General features: G+C 36.5%; 1 protein-coding gene across 6 annotated transcripts in view; it reads left to right on the top strand.

The window, feature by feature from the left end:
- The window catches only part of ANKRD6 (ankyrin repeat domain 6), a 198,144-nt gene that overhangs the window by 147,837 nt on the left and 30,719 nt on the right, over positions 1-19,588 (top strand). For 4 of the 6 annotated variants that reach the window (XM_031964524.1, XM_031964527.1, XM_003769281.3 and 1 more), the window contains 3 exons: positions 4,996-5,094; positions 15,242-15,340; positions 17,509-17,607. In XM_031964524.1, the coding sequence (XP_031820384.1) occupies positions 4,996-5,094; positions 15,242-15,340; positions 17,509-17,607 (297 nt within the window). Of the gene's footprint in view, positions 1-4,995; positions 5,095-7,928; positions 8,254-15,241; positions 15,341-17,508; positions 17,608-19,588 lie in introns of those variants that run through there. The other 2 variants (XM_031964526.1, XM_031964523.1) reach the window with 1 other exon arrangement.

Below are 19,588 nucleotides of genomic sequence, written 5' to 3'. Positions count from 1 at the left end.
AAATGGGTCCCACATTCCCTTTGGAGAGGCAATTCATTGATCAATCACCTAGAATTCCTTAAGAACTTCCTTTGTGGCAGCCACTGAAAGAAGTTGAATTAATTAAGTTTCTAGCGAATCCCAAACCAAATAGCAACATCATTTCATAGAACATTTAATTATCTTTTACTTAATTGCTCATGACAAGCATTTTCACTGTGAAAATAATTGCATCCCCAATTACCTATGCAGAAGGGATGAAGAGGTAGAGAAATTCCAAGAACTCAATAAGACCCTTAATAAGTGTTTTTGAGTATCTTTCACTGACTTCTTTGGCAACTGAACAGCAACACTAACCACACTCAGGACATTAATCTCTTATATTCTTCACTTTCTTTATTGGTCTGGTTTTCTCCCCTTCCTCTTCCCCCAAAGTCATTCTGAACTTGGGTATGTACTTCAAAATGATATATATCAATATCATCTGTTATTCTTGCTAGTGGTATTATTAGACTAACCTAGTTTAATTCTGGGAGTTTTCCCCATGTATAAAATGGGAATAATAATAGTCTCTGTCTTGTATTGTTGGGGGTATCCCTTAAAACTCAGGGATTCTTAACCTATAATCTGTGAAGCTGTTTTAAAAAATATTTTGATAACTATATTTTAATATAGTTTCTTTTAAAGACTGTTATATTTATGCATTTAAAAACTTTTTTTCTAAAAAGAGGTCCATAGATTTCACCACACTTCCAAAGGGATCTACAACACACACAAAAATTGAACTTTTGCTCTATTTAAATACTAGCTGCTACTAATTAGTTATAGTAGTGGTACTTATAAAAATAGTAATAGTGATAAATATGCTGTCAAGCCACCTACCCTGTAATTCTAGATCATCTGTAGAATATTCCTCCCCTGACCAATCATTCAATCTGATCAGTTTGGAGCTCTGTCCTTAGTTTGGACTAAAATTGGTTTGTTAAGGTGAAAAGTATGACAGTTGTTCTATATGACCTCTTCTCAAATTTATTTGTTTCATTTGAAATGCTGTTGGGTTTAGTCATTGCAAATTCTGTCCTTGTACATCAGATTTATTTTTCCAACTTTATTTTCTGGGCTGTTTTCTTTAGTTCTTGAAATGTAGATACTGACAGCCTTCACTTTATGTAAGTGAACTGTTTCACAGACCTCTGTGTAAAGAGATTTTTACATAATAGGAAATTGCCCATAGACATGGGGAAAGGTGATAGGAAGGAAAGTGGCTGTACACCGATAGAGGAAGTTCAAGGATATGTGGTACGGAGGAGAGAGAGTAGGAGAAAGAACACATGGATATCTGGCCAGAATAGAGAGGATGAATATGCTGGAGACAGACACATGATGGCTAGACATGGACACAGACAGGAGAAGAGGAGGAGATACAAGGAGACTGGGGAGAGACAGGCAATACCCAAGCATGGACAGAAAGAAGACAGACATATGAGCCCATCAGAGGTCTCCTCTCTTGGTGTTGGAGGTATCAAGTAAAATCCCCATTTGTTCCAGTAGTGTGGTAGTAGTCTTTTTATGTATTCTTTTTTCTGCTTTTACTTGGAGGGTTTTTTATTTGTTTGTTGGGGGTGGGTGGGTAGAGAGTAAGAAGCCCAGTTGAGGGACAAAAGTGGAGAGAAAAAAGTATTTGCATAATAAAATTAACATAGGTTTCTTTTGGAATGCAGATTTCTTTCAGAATTCTTTATATAAAGTTGAATTTGCTTGATAGCAATTTATGTAAAGCAAGACCAGTTCGCATAATTGTATTTCATTTGTTTTAGTTCCTTCACATGATCCTGGCCTGTCAGCTTCCTCATCTTTAAGATGGAGAACTTGGGCCAGACAATCTTTGAGGATCCTTCCACCTCTAAATCTGTGTGTTATGATATAAATCCAGCCCTTCAAAAGCTAGCATATTCCATATACTGACTTCATCTTTAATTCTTTGGAATCTAATGTCATTCTATGACTTGCAACCATTTAGAGTTGGTATAATATTGACATTTTTAAATGGGCCTTGGTTTTGAAGAAAAAACATCTTTCTTGATTTTTTTTTGATGATGCTTTAAACAAATCATGTAACTTCTCAGGGTCTAAGTTTCCAAATCTATAAGAATCATATAATTTAGAACTTTAGATGTCATTTAGTCTGATACCTCAATTTATAGATGAAGGCACTAAGACCCAGAGAATTGAAGCATCTTGTTCACAACTACAAAGCTAGTTACTATCACAAACTAGCCTCAAAGGCTGACTTCTGGTGTTGTTAAACATATTCCCTTACTTGCTGCTTTCTCTTACTTTTTTGTAGTTGTTATCCTTAAATGCATCTATGATCTCATCACTGTGGATATTCCCTCCAACACCACAGATTTCAATTTGTCCCCACCTGCCTGCCTTGTATGATATTTATTTATGTCCTCCCATAATTTCAACTCAAGAGGGCAACCCAATGTGCCAGAGGATTTCCTCATTTTCTTTAATGTTATAAAAATGGCAATGTAATACACTCCTTGCTCTTGCCATGTGATCAGCCTGTCTTCTTTCTTGATCTATTTCTTTGATGATGAGTTTCCATATCTGTAAAATGAGACAGGATAATTTGTGACTCAAAATCCGTGACCTTCAATTTCTCACTGATTTTTCATGATTCTTTGTTTTGTGTTTTTGTTTGCTCTTGGGTCTCCAATGCCCTCTTGAGTAATATTTATCTGTTGTGATATGGGAGCCATTTACCAGTGGCTGCTGAAGGTCTAAATCAGACCTGTAGAATGGATTTCTTCATGTGAGAGGATGATGATGATGATACAAAAAGACTGAGAGGCAGTTGAGTTGTCTGACCTCTCTCCTCTTCCCTCTAATTTATTTCATCCCACAAGGAACATCTGCATTAATAAAGGCTGCTTTGCAACTCCTTCAGATGTTATGATTCACAGCTGTGGTGGCTCTCAGAGAACTGACCTGCCCTTTCACTTAGATGTGGTCCTTAACATTTATCTTTAATTTTTTGGAATCTGTAATGTCATTCTATGACTTGCAGCCATATAGACTCAATAGAATATTGATATTTTTTAAAACGGATCTTTGTTTTGAAGAAAAATTTGATGTGATTTTATTGTATCTATTTGTAATCTATTTGCACTCTATGTCTAAGAGACACATACAGATGGACAAGTTTCATTGTATCATTTAGATAAGACACTCTTTATCTCTTAAAGACATAAACTTTTCCACAAAACTTTTTCATTACATTTCAAAGTATGAGCTCAATGGATGTATTTGTAGTAAAAGTAACTATGGAAATACCTTTTTTTAAAATAAATATTTTTTAATTATAGCTTTTTATTTACAAGGTATATTCATGGGTAATTTTTCAGCACTGACCTTCAAAAAACCTTCAGCAAAGCCTTCTGTTCCAACTTTTCCCCTCCTTTCCCCCACCTTCTCCCCTAGATGGAAGGTAGACCAATATATGTTAAATATGTTAAAGTATATGTTAAACACAATATATGTATACATATCCATACAGTTATTTTGCTGCACCAGAAAAATAGAACTTAGAAATAAGGTAAAAATAACCTGAGATGGAAATCAAAAATGCAAGCGGACAAAAACAGAAGGAGTGGAAATGCTATGTTGTGGTTCACACTCATTTCTATGGAAATATCTTAAACTGTACCACAACAAATGACCAAATCCATTGAGAAGAAACTGGTCAGTAAAATCCCTATCAGTTAGGACCCTTATCCTAACAACTGGAGAAGATTCTCATTAAACCTTAAAAATCCAGGTTAAATTGGAATGTAGCTAAGCACAATTATCAGTGAGTGAAGGTCACTCCTTGACTTCATACTAGATGATGTTTTTCTAAAGATTTTTATAACCCACTTTCTGGGGAGAAGCAATGTTCTTAATTAAAAAATCTAATTTTAAAGTAAGCTCTGACCTCTTTCCTCTCTCTGTCCCCAGAATCCTGCCTCTTTGATTGCATTTCACTTGTAGAAATTAAAGAGTTTTTATTTTTTCTTATCATTTAACTGTTACTTTCTTTACAATAAGCTACTATGTAGCAAATAAATCTAGGCTTTAGGAACAGTTTTGGCAGATTTTGGTGAGTTTTTTTCTTCACAAATTTGAATTATGGAAACAATTTATACTGCTAAAGTTCTATTAAGTATCATTTAGAAACTTTGTTTTTTATATGTCCTATAACTCACCTGTTAAGATATCCTATTTCACAGAGGGGTGTAAACCAACTAAGCAGCCTAATAGGCTTTAATGTGGCAAGAATGATTGCCTGATTTATATAAGATAGTATGTCCCAGCATGCTGGGAGGCTGCTATTTAAAGCAAGGTTGATTACTGGGCAGAGCCATTTCCCCAGGGTGAGTAAAAATCGAGGAAGGAAGAATAAGAAATCTATGTTCTTTGGGAATTTCAGGAGAGAAAGACATTTCTTATTATTTTCCAGTTTGTTTATTTGCATTTCTTCTAGAGGTGCCCTAGATCTGGGGCCTTGGAATCAAAAGTTCTTTGGGGAAAATAATTTGGAAGATATTTGGGCAAGGGTTTTTTGCCTAGGTAGATGACAAATTACTTGTTCTGGTTACCTTAGACCTTTGGCTTTTCTCCCTCTTTATTTAACACTGACACCACAAAGGAAATGTTTGAAGATGAAGTTAATTTCTCAATTTACAAATTTACCCTTTTATAAGAAACTAATGAAAGTACTAATATCATTGCCTAAAATGAGTTCTATTTTTTAAAAAAGTTATTCATCCCAATTCTGGCTTAGTGGAAATCTACATTTTTTCCTAACTAAATTCAAAAGAATTTCCATGTAAATAAATTTCAATAAAAGTCGCTGTGATGCAGCATTTCTTTAGTGAGGTAGTGAGGGTGGTGGAAGAGGAAGATAGTAAATGTGATGCTTCTGAATTGTTCATTGATCTGAAGTCAGCATTCTGTTTTTATCTACAGCATGGCCGGACACCCCTACATCTTGCTGCCAATAAAGGCCATCTTCCTGTTGTCCAGATCTTGTTGAAGGCAGGCTGTGACCTTGATGTCCAGGATGATGTAAGTAAAGAAAGAGGCTGGGGTTGTTCTCATGTCAAGAATAAAAATCTGTCTTGAGAGGAATAATAGAAAGTTAGGCTATGAATCCCTCATGTAAGTTAGTCACATACAAGGAAAAAATGATTCTAAAGATCAGCCTAAAAGAATGCCTTGAGTTATGACCCAATAGCAAATTCAAATTTGAGTCACAATGCTTGATTAATCCAGTCAACCTCTGATACTCCATTCCAGATTGGAGGGTCCTAAATGGTATTATTTCCCATATGTTTGACTTTTAAGTACATGGGCAACCTCACTGGGACTCCCTTGCATCACTAGCTTGTATGTAGGTCAGAAGGTGATATAATTGGATCTGCAAGGCGTCTGTAAATATGGGTGAGGAAAAAATACATTTTTATTTGCGGTAATCTCTAAAATTTAGAGATTTTTAAATCTCTAAAATTTTAAAACAATATTTTGAGAAAGGGATCCATAAATTTCATCAAGGCTCAAAGGTGCCATGTCACAAAAAAATTGAGAACTCCTCCATTAGATGTATTTATAGTTGAAGTTTCTTAAAGTTATAGAAAACAAAATGAAGGAACATCATTTTTTCTTTCCCCTTTTTTCATCTTCATTTAAAGTGTTGATTCTCTTCTATATTCCCCTAGATTATAGCATTAATCTACAGAAGGTCACCTTAATGACTGCTGGTGAATGATATCTGATTTGTTAAGGATTATCCTTAAACATCAGCAGAATGGCAATTCTGTATAAGAAAAATCAATAATTCTTTCTTCCTATGTCATGTAATCATACCCTTGGAAGCCACTTTTAAAATCCTCTTAAAAATTTTATTTTCAGTTTCAAATTCACTGTAACCCTTGTACGAATCTAACTTGGCAATTAGGTCATTTCCACCTATGGATTATATAATAGTGTTTTCTGATAAACATGGATATGAGTGAGAAAACTGCAGGTTATTTAAGTGCTCTTAAAAATATAGAGTTTAATGAGTCAATCCTCCAGATTGATGTAATAATTTCTGAAATTGAGCATAGCTACACATGTAGGCACACTTTGATGTGACTAAAATAGGATTCACCAATCTGTTCTAGTGTTTCTGGAGGTCATTTTGCAAAACTCTCATGTCAGGTGTTTGTAGAAATGTAACAGTAGTTCCATATCTAAAGAAATAATAGAACATGGAGCTCATTTGTGTGTGTGTGTGTGTGTGTGTGTGTGTGTATGTGTGTGTGTGTGTGTGTGTGTGTGTGTGTGTGTGTGTGTGTATTAGAGAGAGAGAGAGAATGAGAATGTGAATGTATGACATGAGAAAGACTTTCTCATTGTCTGTCTCTTAGGCTATGTCTCTGTCTCCTCAATGCTTGGAAGTGCAAAGCCAGTCACTGGCCTAATACTAATTGTGATCAATTTGGAAGCTTAAACTTACTCTGTTTTTGCAACATGGACTAATTTGTCTCTTTTTGGGCAATCTAATGGCCTTTTGATCCCATGAGACTTAGACGCAGATGTACAATTGGCTTAAGTTCTCTTGTAGCTCAGAACTCCCATGCTCAATAAAGAGATCCAGAGATTCACCAGCCTCAGCCTCTTCCAGGGCAGAGATCATAAACATAAGCCACTATTGCCTGGCCTTTTTGGTTTCTTTAATGGAAATCCTGTGCATTTCAGCAGAAGCAAAGTTTTCTAACGAATATGGGTCTAATTTAACTCATTGCTCTCCAATATGTGTGCTCATATACACATGTGCACACACATACACACTATCAGAACATTCCTCCAAAGACAAAATTACCTCAATGTGGTTTTTGTTTTTCAGGTAACTTGGAGTAGAAGAGTTGGATTAAGTTGCTAAAAGTGTGTTAGATAGAGCACATCTCATATTCTGGTGATATAACTACATCCTTATTTACACTCTGACAAAATTTTGGTACTAAACGTGGAAAACTGTGGCAACCATACATATTTCCAATGGCAGGTTCTATAGGAGTCTCCGTGCAACTGGATTTCAATGGATTCAGAAAGCACATATCATTTGACAGTAACCAAGGCTATTTTTATAGGTTGGAGGATGGGGAGGTGAAGAGAGAGCAAGCAGAGGTGATGATCACAAGACAGCAAACAGCATCATAAGAAAAGTCTTCTCTAATTTCATACTATAGCACCTACCCTTTTCTCCCTGCTCACACATATGGAATTATTTCTTTGTGTCTTTACCTCATCCTACTCAGAAATACCTATTTTTCTCTGTTAAATGCCTCATATTTAAAACAATCACAAAAACTTGTATTGCTGTCATTAAGAATTAGGAATGAATGATATGGCCAAGCTTTGGCCTCCATTTTTAATGAAAAGATATATTTCTAAACATATGAACCAGCAATTGTAATGAAAAAATGAATTTCTAAATGTAGAGATATTCCTTTATCTCCAGAGTAGCCATGATGTTCTGAGTGTTGTGGTGTTGAATAGGAAAGCTACTGGGTATGGTGGAAAGAATCAGAAGACCTAGGTTCAATCTTACAAATCCAATGCTTACAACTAAATTGATCTTAGAGAAATCTTTTTTCCTTATCTGTTTTAAAAAAAAATGGATTAGATTAAATAGATTCTAAGATTCCTTCTAATTCCAAATCTTGGATTGGATGATAAATCTTTGCTTACAAGTATCAGAAGAAAACTCCATGCTTTTGTTCTTTTAACAAGACTGGGAAAATTAATAAATGAAATTACCTACCTATCCTGAACAGTGTATACTAATAGAGAACATAAAACTGTTGTGAAGAGTTTAAAACCCTCACTTCATATTCTGCAGATATTTTTCTTTAAAGCCATTTTTAGAGACCAAGAATTAGTGGAAGAATGACCTTCAGTGGCCTGGAGTGGGACTATTATGAATTTCAACCTGTGGAAACCAGTTCTTTAGAGTATGCAACACCAGGAGCTAATTCTCTCTTGCTTCCTGCCAATCCTGCCAAATCTTTATGGAGCTCTAACGAGGTCTCTGATTGGTCCATGAGCATTCACACGGCACACACCTCAGAAATAGTCCAGGACAGAGCGGCCACGGTGAAAGGCATCAAGGAAGAGAAAAATAAGAAAGACCAGAGGAGAAAGGCTAGGAAGGAACCTAGAAGATCAGAGAGAGAGAAGGAGGTCAGAAGTTTCCCTTTGCATATATCTCTCTGACCTCATGCCTCCCTTCAGCAGGTGTGCATGTGCACTCCCTATTATCCTCTCCCTTCCAGCATGATTGCTTTGGAAAAGACTCACGCTTCCTGCTTATATGGCTTAGAGTTAATCCTCTTGCTTGGCTTAAAAATCTCTGCCCAGTATTTCTCACCACTCTGAATTTTCTGACCACTTAAATTTAAAGATTTAAATCTAAAAATATTGGTTCCAAATCTAAAGATATTGATTCCAAAGGTCTCAAATCCCTAAAAACCTCAAATGAGAGAGAGGGAGAGAAAAAAGAAGGGATTTGACTTTAGGGATGTCATCTTGCACATTGTGTCTGTCCAGTCAGAATTGCTGGGTTCTTCAGATTACCAGTTAATAGAATTTCCCCTCCTCCATTTTGTTGATCAATCAGAATTTTTCTATGATATTTGGTTTTTTCCTTGTCCAAATCAGTCCTCTATCCAGCAAGAATTTATTAAGCACACACTATATGGGCAGGTAATATGACAATTATATACTAGGGATATAGAGACCAAGCAAAATTAATTCCTGCCCTTTGGGAGCTTACATTCTATTAGGGACTCAACATGCATACATATAAATAAATAAACATTATAGGAAATAACATCAGGGATAGTCTAGCAAATAGGATCAGAAAAAAAGCTTTGTGTGTAGAAAGTGGCATTCAAGCTTAATAATGAAGATAGCTAGGGATTCAAAGAGGTAAAAGTGAGGAGGGGACACATTCCAGGGATGAGATAAACAGTTTGGACAACATCAGTCTTAAAATCAACAAGGATTTATTAAGCACTCCTGATGTTTCAAGGCCACTGCTAAAGAGCTGCCATTCTAATGGGCAAAGGCAAAATCAGGAGATGGAATATTGGGTACAAGAAACAGCAAGGGAGCCAGTTTGGAATGCTGAGGACATTAAGGGGGAATCCTGTGAAATGAAACTAGAAAGATAGGGCTGGAGCCAAAATGTGAAGGATTTTAGAGGTTTATGAGAGGTAGTATGGCATAATGTCCAGAGGGGTATCTTTGGAGCCAGGGAGACATGGGTTCAGGTCCTATCTCTGACATATACTGGATGTGTAACCCCTAGACAAATCAATTAACTTTTATCTATATCAGTTTCTTCATTCGTAAAATGGGGATAATAATACCACCTACCTTTCAGGGTTGTAATCAGGATGACAAGAAATCATATTTGTAAAAATACTTTGGAAACCCTAAAACATTATATGAATACTAGCTAGATAGCTAACTCTCAGTGTTTCAGGTTATTCTCTAAACTATAACTTGCAGAGAAGATGGTGTTCTACTTAGAAGGAGTTGCCTCCTCTGGGAATTTCTTTTATCAATAAAACCACAGGTCCACTCTCTTTCCCCCAATCCCTTTTAATATCAGAAAAATTTGCATTTCATCCTAGAGGCAAGCCAATGGAGTTTGAGTTTGATAATTCCTAGGAGAAACAGCCTTAATATCACCACTTTGTCTCTTTCCAAAAATAGCCCAGATTTGAATTCTCTCATAAATAAGGAGATAATCAGAAAAAGGGATCTGAGAACTGAGTGCTAGTTCAGACTCTGCTGCTAAATCTGTCACAGCTTGGGCAAAACACTTCATTCCTTAGTTTCCCCATCTGTAAATGGAAGGTTCAGACTAGATAGTCTTGTCTTCTAATATTCTGTAATTTTGTGATATGGTCAATAAGGTAAAGACAACTTAAAGTTTGACTCAGAATGATTAATGGTGATAGCTAACATTTATATAGTGACCATTCTGTACTAAGTGCTTTACAATTATTATTTCATGTGATCCTCACTATAACCCTGGGGTAGATGCTATTATTATCCCCTTTGAGTTACTCAAGGTCATACAACTAGTAAAATATCTGAGGCTGGATTAAACTTAAGTCTAGTGCTCTATCTGTGCTGATATTTTGCTGCTTAGTTGATTGTTAATAAGTAGGAGATTGGCTTCCCAAATCACTTCTGGTCTTTTGAGTAGTTATGGTCTTTTTGCAAAATTCCTGTATAGTACCTTAATATGGAGGAATATCCCTCTGACTTCAGATCCTCAGGACTAGATCCCGAATATTTTCTCTTTTCCATTTTAAACAACAAACATACTCAAAATCACTTTGCCATGTTTTCTTCAGCAGTTGATCCAGGTGTCTTGCATAAAAAGCAGGCATGTGGCATATGGCAGATTCAAAAAAAATATTGCAAATCTTATCCTCCAAGGAATTAAAATGGACCTAAAAGTGTGAGGAGGGGGTTCACTGATAGAAAGTTATAGACTTTGCCTTTCTTTAATTTCTAAGATGGGGTAAAGGAATAAAATAGCAAGTCCCTATCAGAGAAAGGCTATATCCTTGAATTTTTATTGTGTGTATCTGCTTAGCATAGTGCCTGGCTCATAGCAGGTGCTTAATAAATGCCTCTACATAAGATATCCCTCCACCATGCCTTGCACACAGTATTCAGTCAAGAAGTACTTGCTGATTGAATGCTATTAACACTACTGTACTCATCCTGTCATTCCTTTTAAAGATTCCAAGCATCTTGAAAGCTTTTTTTTTCTAAGTCATAAAGAAGTCAGGGAACAGTTTTAAACTACATTGTGTGATTCCCAGTGCAGCTCCTAAGTGCCTTTTGGGGCTTTTTTAATGATGACTGAATGAAGTGTAGAAACATTAAGGAGATATTTGGTTGTTCTCAGCTGTAGATTTCAAAATGGAAATGTTTCAGCATCAAAGCTTTTGCCTTTATGGGAAGAAAAGATTGAAGGCTAAACTGGCTTTGTCTGTTATATCTGAAGGAGACAATAGGCTTTAAATTAAGAAATCATTTGCCTCTTTGGAAGTAGCATATAGCAGTGAGTTGGTAGTCTTTCACTCTTCCCTTTCTTCCCTTTTCTTAGAGGAATTCAGACTTTATAAGTAAGGAATTGCCAAGTTTTAAATTGGTGTCATATGTGTCTAGAATCATTCTTTTATAGGCTATGCCCCCAAAAGACCCTCCAATCTATTCTAAACAGAGCTCAATTGCAGAGTGACCAGGTTCAGATCTCACCTTTGAGGCTTATAGCCTGGGTGACCTTGAAAAAAAAATCACTTAACCTCCCTGGAACTCATTTTCTCTTTAGTAGTACAATAAGTTAGGTTATACCACCATATATAACTATTTTTTTAAAATGTTGACCTAAAGCTTTATGATATGATGAAATCAATGAGATATAAAGCTTTTATTTTCTTTCTCATAGACAGTCATGTGTGTTCTCTATTGGATAAGCCATAAGATTAAAAGGCCATAGATTCCTCTTTGTGTGACACAGATGGACTCCAACTGCTGTCTCCTGATGGAAGTCGTTTGATCTTTGTGTGACTCTGATAATAGCATTGAAAACTTACAGAAAATACTGACTCTAATGGAACTGAATTTAGCTTCTTACACTGAAGTAAAGAGTAGTTTTCAAGGAAAAAAGGATTTGTAAGCTTAATGAATTATAAGAGGACTTAGAGATTCATAGAGTCTGAGAATTAGAAGGGACATGAGTGGTCATTTTGTATATTCTATACAGAAGGTTATTCCCATAAAAGTAGTCATCAAGCTTCTACTTGAAGGTCTGGCTTCCAGGGAAGAAGAGCTCATTACTTCTTGGGGCAAGCCAGTCTACTTGGGGACAGTTTGACTTGTTGGGATATTTTTCCTGATGTCAAATCAAAACTGTCTTCTTTGATTTTTTTTCTCTCTTCTAGTTCTGCTCTTTGACAGAATAAGTGCAATTCCTACTCTATTTGACAGCCTGAGGAATACATTGACCACAGCTAACATATCGCCTTGGAGTCTTCTTACCACCAATCTAAATATGTCCACTTCTGTCAAGTGATCATTATATGATATTTACTTTATCCCCTTTCCCATCCTTATTGCCCTCCTGTGAAGATTTTCCATATTAACAGTATTCTTAAACTATGACATTCAAAACTGAGCACAGTATTCCATGTAAGACCTGAGTAGGACAGAGTACAGAAGAACTCTCGCCTTCTTGTTCCTGGAAATTAGATTATGATAAACATTTAAATTTGTAGTAAAAGAGTGACCAAGAGATGATGGAGAGAGAGAACACCATAACAACAGATGTTCATGTCATTTGAAAAGAATAAAACAGGTCATATAACAATATGACTGATGTTGCAGATATGTCACATTTACTATAGCCAAGGCATTTTTCACCAGTCATGTGCAAAACTCTTGATGAAAGTTAAGGTTGTATCTAATAGGTCATTTAGAATAGAAAATCTTATAGGGTAAGTAGTGGATTAAGGCATTTTGTCCTGGAAAAAGTCCATTATAGATTCATATGGCAAAATATGGCACTTTCATGCCATATGTACAGTCTTCATTTTTAACTTGTGAGCCATTATGAAGAAAACACTTGGGATTTTCCAAGGGATGGGGAAAAGATAGTACCATTAAATGTTTTAAGACCTTGAATTCATAGGATCATAACTATAGAGCTAGAAGGGATCACTGAGAGATAAAATTCATAAAATGTTTAGCACAGTGCCTGGCACATAATAGACACTTAATAAATGTTTATTTCCTTTCTTTCTTCCTTCCATTCTCTTCATTTTACAAATGAGAAAACTGATACCCAGAGAAATTATGTTAATTTAGTCAATCTTACATAGGCACTAAGAAAGAAAGGCAGGATTTAAACATTGCTTTCAAGTCCAGGACACTGTCTATTAAGACATACTTGAATATGAAAGAAAACCAGACATTGCAACTACTAATAAATGGTGAGCACAAAACTTCGGAAGTATTTTCTCTGATCTTTGAATCCTGTGGAAGTCAAGTATCATTGTCAGCATCATTTTCCTTCTGGAGGAAATTGTCTCAGAGAGGGTACATGAGTTGGCCAATGTCACACAGCTAATAAATGGCAGGGCCCGTCTTCAGAGGTCTTCTGACTCAAAATTCAATCTTTCCTCTGTATAACACTTGCCTCTCTAGACAAAGTTCCAAAAGTTCTTACCCTTTTAAAAGGAGAACCTCCTTAATGTAGAGAAAGAAAAATAAATTAGTTATATGAAATTAAACTTCTAATTTGCATCACAGATAATCACAAACTAATAAAATCATTATATAAAAAGATCATAATTCAATCAGGTTAGATCAAAAGATAAATAAAGGCCTCTTTTAGCACTTATGTTTTATAAATTTATAAATCTCTTCTTCTGTGAGTTAATTTCATCTATATAGAACTCCTGGTAGTAAAAACAAGAGAATCTTAGAGCAGGAAGAAGCCCTAAATATAGTGGAGTCCAATACCACTTTTTAAAGATGAGGTCAAAAGAATGAGTTTGCCCAAAGTACACACTTCAAACCAAGACTAGAATTCAAAGCTCCTGAATTCATTTTATTGGTCTTCCTACTACCCTAAAAAGATCATTCATATTTTTCATTGATCTTACCCTGTGTATTCATATGGGTAACATTGAAAAGACAGACTTGGGCAAAGAGACCAAACCTCAGTGGACCTTTTCTTTTCTGCAAAATGAGAGTGGGGGTGGATTTGATCTACAAGTTCCCTTTCAGATTTAAAAGCCTATGTGTGACACAGTATTAAGTAGTACCTTTTCCTTTGCTTGATTTTCCCAATTAAATGTTTCATAGAGAAAATTTGTGCTTCTAGATTCCATAAAAGAAGCTTTCTCTGCTGTAGTAATCATTTTTTCCCACATTTAGGCATATCTTTCCTTTTTTTTGCTTTTACATTTTTCTTTTTGTCTTTCCCCTTTTCTTTTCCTCTCCTCTTCTGTCCATTTTCTCTTTCCTTCTTTCATCCAGACTAGAAATCTAGTGGCTACTCATGAATCTGGTCCCATGCTGATTGGCCAGAAACTTTGATCTACTCTGTTTCTGATCTGGGTTGGATCACCCAGCCTTAGGCTAGGCAGCCTGATTTCCTACCATAACCCATGAGTCTCAGGCTATTTATAGTGGTGCTGCATTTAATGAAAACATATAAAGAACTATAGTGCTCAAGTGATCCATCAACCTTAGCCTCCTCCAGAGAAAGAGGTTACAGGCCTTTTCCATTATGCCCAATTATTTTTTACTTCAAATATAGTGAGAAAGTCAGATTCCATCCATCCCCTTGAAAGATAAAGGGAGAAACATTTTATAATTCCAAAAACTTAAAGCTAGAGAGGGGTCAAAGACAGTATAAATTATTAAGAATGTCACCATGAAATCCCAGATGAGATTTAGAAATAAGCTCAGCACAAAGACTTTATAAATATAAAGTGCTTTGATTCTCATATTCCCCCCCAAGAGTTCCTCACAAGAAATCAATGAAGAATCAACCTCTTTGAATTGCCAGTGACCATGACCGTTACGGGATAGTTGACAAATTGCTAGCCAACCTGAATTGTGTCATCAAGTTACCAGAGTGAAACAGTGATATACCTGCTGTAGTGGAGAGGTAGTTTATCTACCCCATTGCATTCCAGTTTCTGCCTCTAAAGATAAAACTGTTGTAAGACTTCCAGCACAGGTACCAGACCCATTATCATGCCAGGTAATAGGTACACTATCTAAGCAACGTTTTCTAACTGAATCTTTAAAAATGTCTTAATTCACTAACCCTTTCTGCTTCCTAGGGCATTTGTTGAGATGCATGACCCCTATTTTGCAGCCGGAACAATGTGGCATAGTGTTGTTTGGGTGACGGGCTTGAGATTCTGCTGGGTCAGTGGTCAGGTGGCAAGTGGAAGCCCATTTTCTTTACTCAGAACCTATTCTTCCTGAGAACCACAGAGCCTCTCTCATCACAATCACAGGGTTCCTGTTGATGTTGTGTATGGGTCTGCCTGTCAGGTTGAAGCAGTGGGCACAAAGATACAGGTGGAGAGAATTAACTGACTGGTAATGTTTCACTTTTCAGGGGGATCAGACTGCACTGCATCGAGCTACCGTTGTAGGGAATACCGAGATCATAGCTGCTCTCATTCAAGAGGGGTGTGCTTTGGACCGACAAGACAAGGTAAAAAGAAATCTCAGGCCCTCATCTTATCTCCCAGGTGCTGTGGGAGGCCACACAAGGTTTGTAAATAGTCTGCAAGGCAGAGATCCTAAATATTTTTCAGGATGGAGCTGGATAATTCCAAGTGAAATGAATAGGCTAATACCTAAAACTTGTTGATTGATGTACCTTACTTGAGTTTACATCACAAAGGGATCTAGTCTTTCAGGAAATTAGGTCTTCATACTTCTCTGCCTACTTGGTGGCCTTAAGCTGCACATAGATAAATCTTTTTTTATTTTTTTAATATTGTATGTTGGCCCAGCAGTACACTGATTAGAAAGCTGGTCTAGGACTCCTGTATTCAAAGCCTGTTTATGGTACATATTGGCTTTGTCATTCTAGGCAAATCATTTAATTTTCAGGGCCTTGATTTATAAGATGCAGAACACATCCCAATCTGCATCGGTGGAGGGGAGTATGTTATAGTATTCTAAATCAATGAAATAACAGGTACAGTCACCAAAAAAAATGGAGAGGTGAGGGACCTAGCACGTTAGGTAATAGGTTTTATCCAGAGAATATGTACCCATTTCTCCTTTCTTTTTACTTTCCTAGTCTCTCATTCCATATGTCCCAATATACTCATCCCTTTATACATACATTATTCTCATTGACTACCAACTTAGCTACCCTCCCATTGCAGCACTCTCCATCTTTAAAACACCTGAAAATAGACTTTATGGCAAAGCTAAGCTGAAACAGAGACCACCATACCCAAGTTTACCAAGTTCAATCTGGCCAAGTACAAGATGTGTCAGAGCTCAGTTTTTACAATTTTTTTACTTGTCTCCCACCATTAGGAAGGCTGGCTAGAATCTGAATAGTAGTCATAGTCAAGTAAAATCAACAATTCCTACTATGCATTGGGTATTGTAATAAGAGCTGGGGCTACAAAGAAAAGCAAAAGGGAAAAAAATATCCTTATTCTCAAGGAGTTTGCTATCCAACGGGGGAGATAACATGCAAACATTTGTGTATATAGTCGTAGGCAGAGCCCATGCTCACTCAAAAGAGTACCTGTCCCATCTCCTCTCTGACTATACCTAGAGCACAGCACCTTTTTGAAAATTTGGAGGAGAATGTAACTGTTTCCTCTCCAGAACTACCATTCTTTGTCCCCTGGCACTCTCTTCCCTGTAAGGTCTTGGGCACAATTCTTGTGGCTCAAATGATATAATATAGAAATCTTTAAGACCTATATAAATATAAGCTATTATTATTGCTATCATTACTTCCAACAAGAAAAAAAGAAAATGGTAGTTTGTTTGATTGTTTGTCACTTTAAAATTACATAATTACAGCAAATATGGGTACCTCTCACTGAGGATTCAAAGACAAAACTACATACTTTGTGGTGCATACTGGAGATTCGAAGACAAAGAGTTAATATTTACATATGGTTGCCTTATAATATGGAAACATATTTGAAATGATTGTATATGTATAACTTGTATCAGATTGTTTGCTCTCTTAAGGAGGAGGAGGGAAGTAAAGGAGAAAGGGGAACAAATTTTCAACTCAAAATCTTATAGATAGTTGCTTTATCTATTTACTGACATTATCATCTTTCCCTCAATGCCTGTTGATATGCTTGGATTTGTTTGAATACCCCTTCACTAATTCACGTTTTAAAAGAAGAGAATACAAGCTACTCACCCAATTATACACTAGACTTGTGAGTTGTTCTCAATCTAGAGAGTATAATGGGACTTGGTCTTTGTAACTGAAATTTTTTAATAGTTCTCTCTACAGCAGATTTGAAAAATAAAATAGACCTTTGCTTGGGATAGTGAGGTAAACAAGCATTTATTAAGTGCTTACTGTATTCCAAGCACTGTTCTAATAAGTATGGGGGATATACTAAAAGACAAAAAAAAAAAAACAATTCTCAAAAAAAAGTTGGATGAATAGATATTCATAGAATCCCAATCTGGACTTCTAGAGCATCCTTCATGTAACTCAGAGGTTTCACTGAAAAATAAACTGTTCAGAAATTTGAGAGTGAATGCTTCCCCAGATTTTGCAGGTGCCTAATGTGCTTTTATTGCATCCTTCCTCATTCCAAATTCAGAAATCTAAATCTGCGTGTGTGTGTGTGTGTGTGTGTGTGTATGTGTTTTCTGTAGGATGGGAATACCGCTCTTCATGAAGCATCCTGGCATGGCTTCAGCCAGTCTGCCAAGCTTCTCGTTAAAGCAGGAGCCAATGTGCTTGCCAAGAACAAGGTGAGATGCCAGCAGGTGACAGGAACTTCCCATTTGTGAGACAGAGAGGGCCGTGTATTTCCTTTCAAGCAGAGACCTGCTAGTGTCACTTTTCCACAGTTAATGACTAAATCATGCCCTAACTCTCAGCATCTTGGACAGAAGTGAATCCTGCCAGGAAATTCCAGTTGTAGAGGTGAGACTGGGACAGATTGACACCTGGCTCAGAGAAGCAGCTCCAGTGAGAACTGCATTAATTATTGCTGAAGTCTTTCCCCTCTCCTCCCTAATTCCTCTGGAAGTTTATATCTAGTTAATGTCAGCATCTTTCTGTTGCAGTTCAAAATCAGCTTAACCAGAAGGTGATGACAGATGCTCATGTTTATGTTTGGCATGATGTTGCATGCCTTTCTGTTCCAATGAAGCCCTCCAAAACCCACTGTTCTTATGTGCATTCCTCAGGATGGGAATGTCACACTTCACACTTGGCATGAATAAAATATTAGTGGTGCTCATGAACAACTAAGCCACGGAAAGAAGAAGCCAATAAGAAGACGTGGTCTTGCCTCCTTTTTCCCTCTTGCAGGTTCTGTTTAATATTTTATGGAGCCCCAGCAATTTTATAGAATAATAATAAATAACATTTATGTAGCACTTTAAAATTTATAATGTGCTTGATATAACATTGTTTCATTAGATCCTTTTGATAACTACATACAGTATAAGTATTCAAAGTAACAATACCACAGGCATTATTATCCCCATTTTACAGATGAAGATATCAAGCCTCAGTGATTTTTAGTTGCTTGCCCAGAATCAAAGAGCTACTGTCAGAGGTGAGATTTGAGCTAAGTCTTGACGGCCTGTTCATCATTTTGTCCACAATGCTATGCTACTTTGAATGCACTGAAAAAGTTGGCATTCTTGCTGCCAGTTATAGCCAGCAGACTCTATTAGAATATAATACTAACAGTGGAATAAAAAAAATTCAAGCTTCAATTTTTATGTGGCAATGAAAACTCGGCAGTAGTACCACTTATAACACATACTCATGTGTCCATGACAACCACTGTGATCAGTATTAAACTGATAATAAGCCACTTTATTGAACCCTGAATGTATATCTTCACTGGGGACACAAAAGATCTTGAAGATCAGAAAAAGATCTTGCTGATAATTAGATACACTCAATCAGTAGTAATTGTCAAAGGTTAGTTAATGAGCCAAAAAAAGTGCAAAACACTCAGGAGACCATAAAACAAGCATAAGATAGGTCAAGGAACTTATACTGTAGGTGATCATCTTCTTTGATGGACCCCATTTGGCATTTCTAGAGGGAGAGACTGGAAATGAAAGCTTTCCATTACAGTGATCCCAACTTTTCTTTCCAGTTTTAACTTTCACAATTCCCTGCATTCATTCACTCACTCAAAAAATATTTTCAGCTGCTTATTTTATGGGAATTCAAAGAATTCATAGGTGCTCTCAAAGAGAATTTATTCAGTAAGGAACCAAAAGCAAATTCAAAGAATTGATTTAGGCTGAGTGCTGTGAGAAATTTGAAAAGGGGGAGATTGCATTCACCTGGGGCACTAGGAAAGGCTCCATAAAGGAAGTGTCATCTGAGCTGGAACTTGATAGAAAGAATGAACGTAGTTTAATTTAGTTACTGTCCCCCAATTTACTCTTTCTTGCCTTCTTTGTCTTGGTCAGTTATAGAAGTATCACAGAAAATCCCCCCTCTTTCTGGGTTCTCTCTTCCTTCTTTTGTACTCATCACAATCTTTCAAGGTCCAGCTCATTTCTCACCTCTTCTTTGAAGATGTCATTGGAAACTTTAGTCAGTCACTACTGATTCTTATTCTGTATTCCTGTTATACTTACTGTTCACATCATTCCCTTATCTCCTCAACTATAAGTTCTTTGAAGAAAGGAGTTTGACAATTTATAACATCATATAATGGTTTTCTCTTTATGAAAGAGTGAGCAGAAAACCCTTCTT

Source organism: Sarcophilus harrisii, chromosome 4 (genome assembly GCF_902635505.1).
Source record: "Sarcophilus harrisii chromosome 4, mSarHar1.11, whole genome shotgun sequence".
Taxonomy (NCBI): Eukaryota; Metazoa; Chordata; class Mammalia; order Dasyuromorphia; family Dasyuridae; genus Sarcophilus; species Sarcophilus harrisii.
Note: the sequence above shows the minus strand (reverse complement) of the source record. Positions and strands in the feature narration are given on the sequence as shown.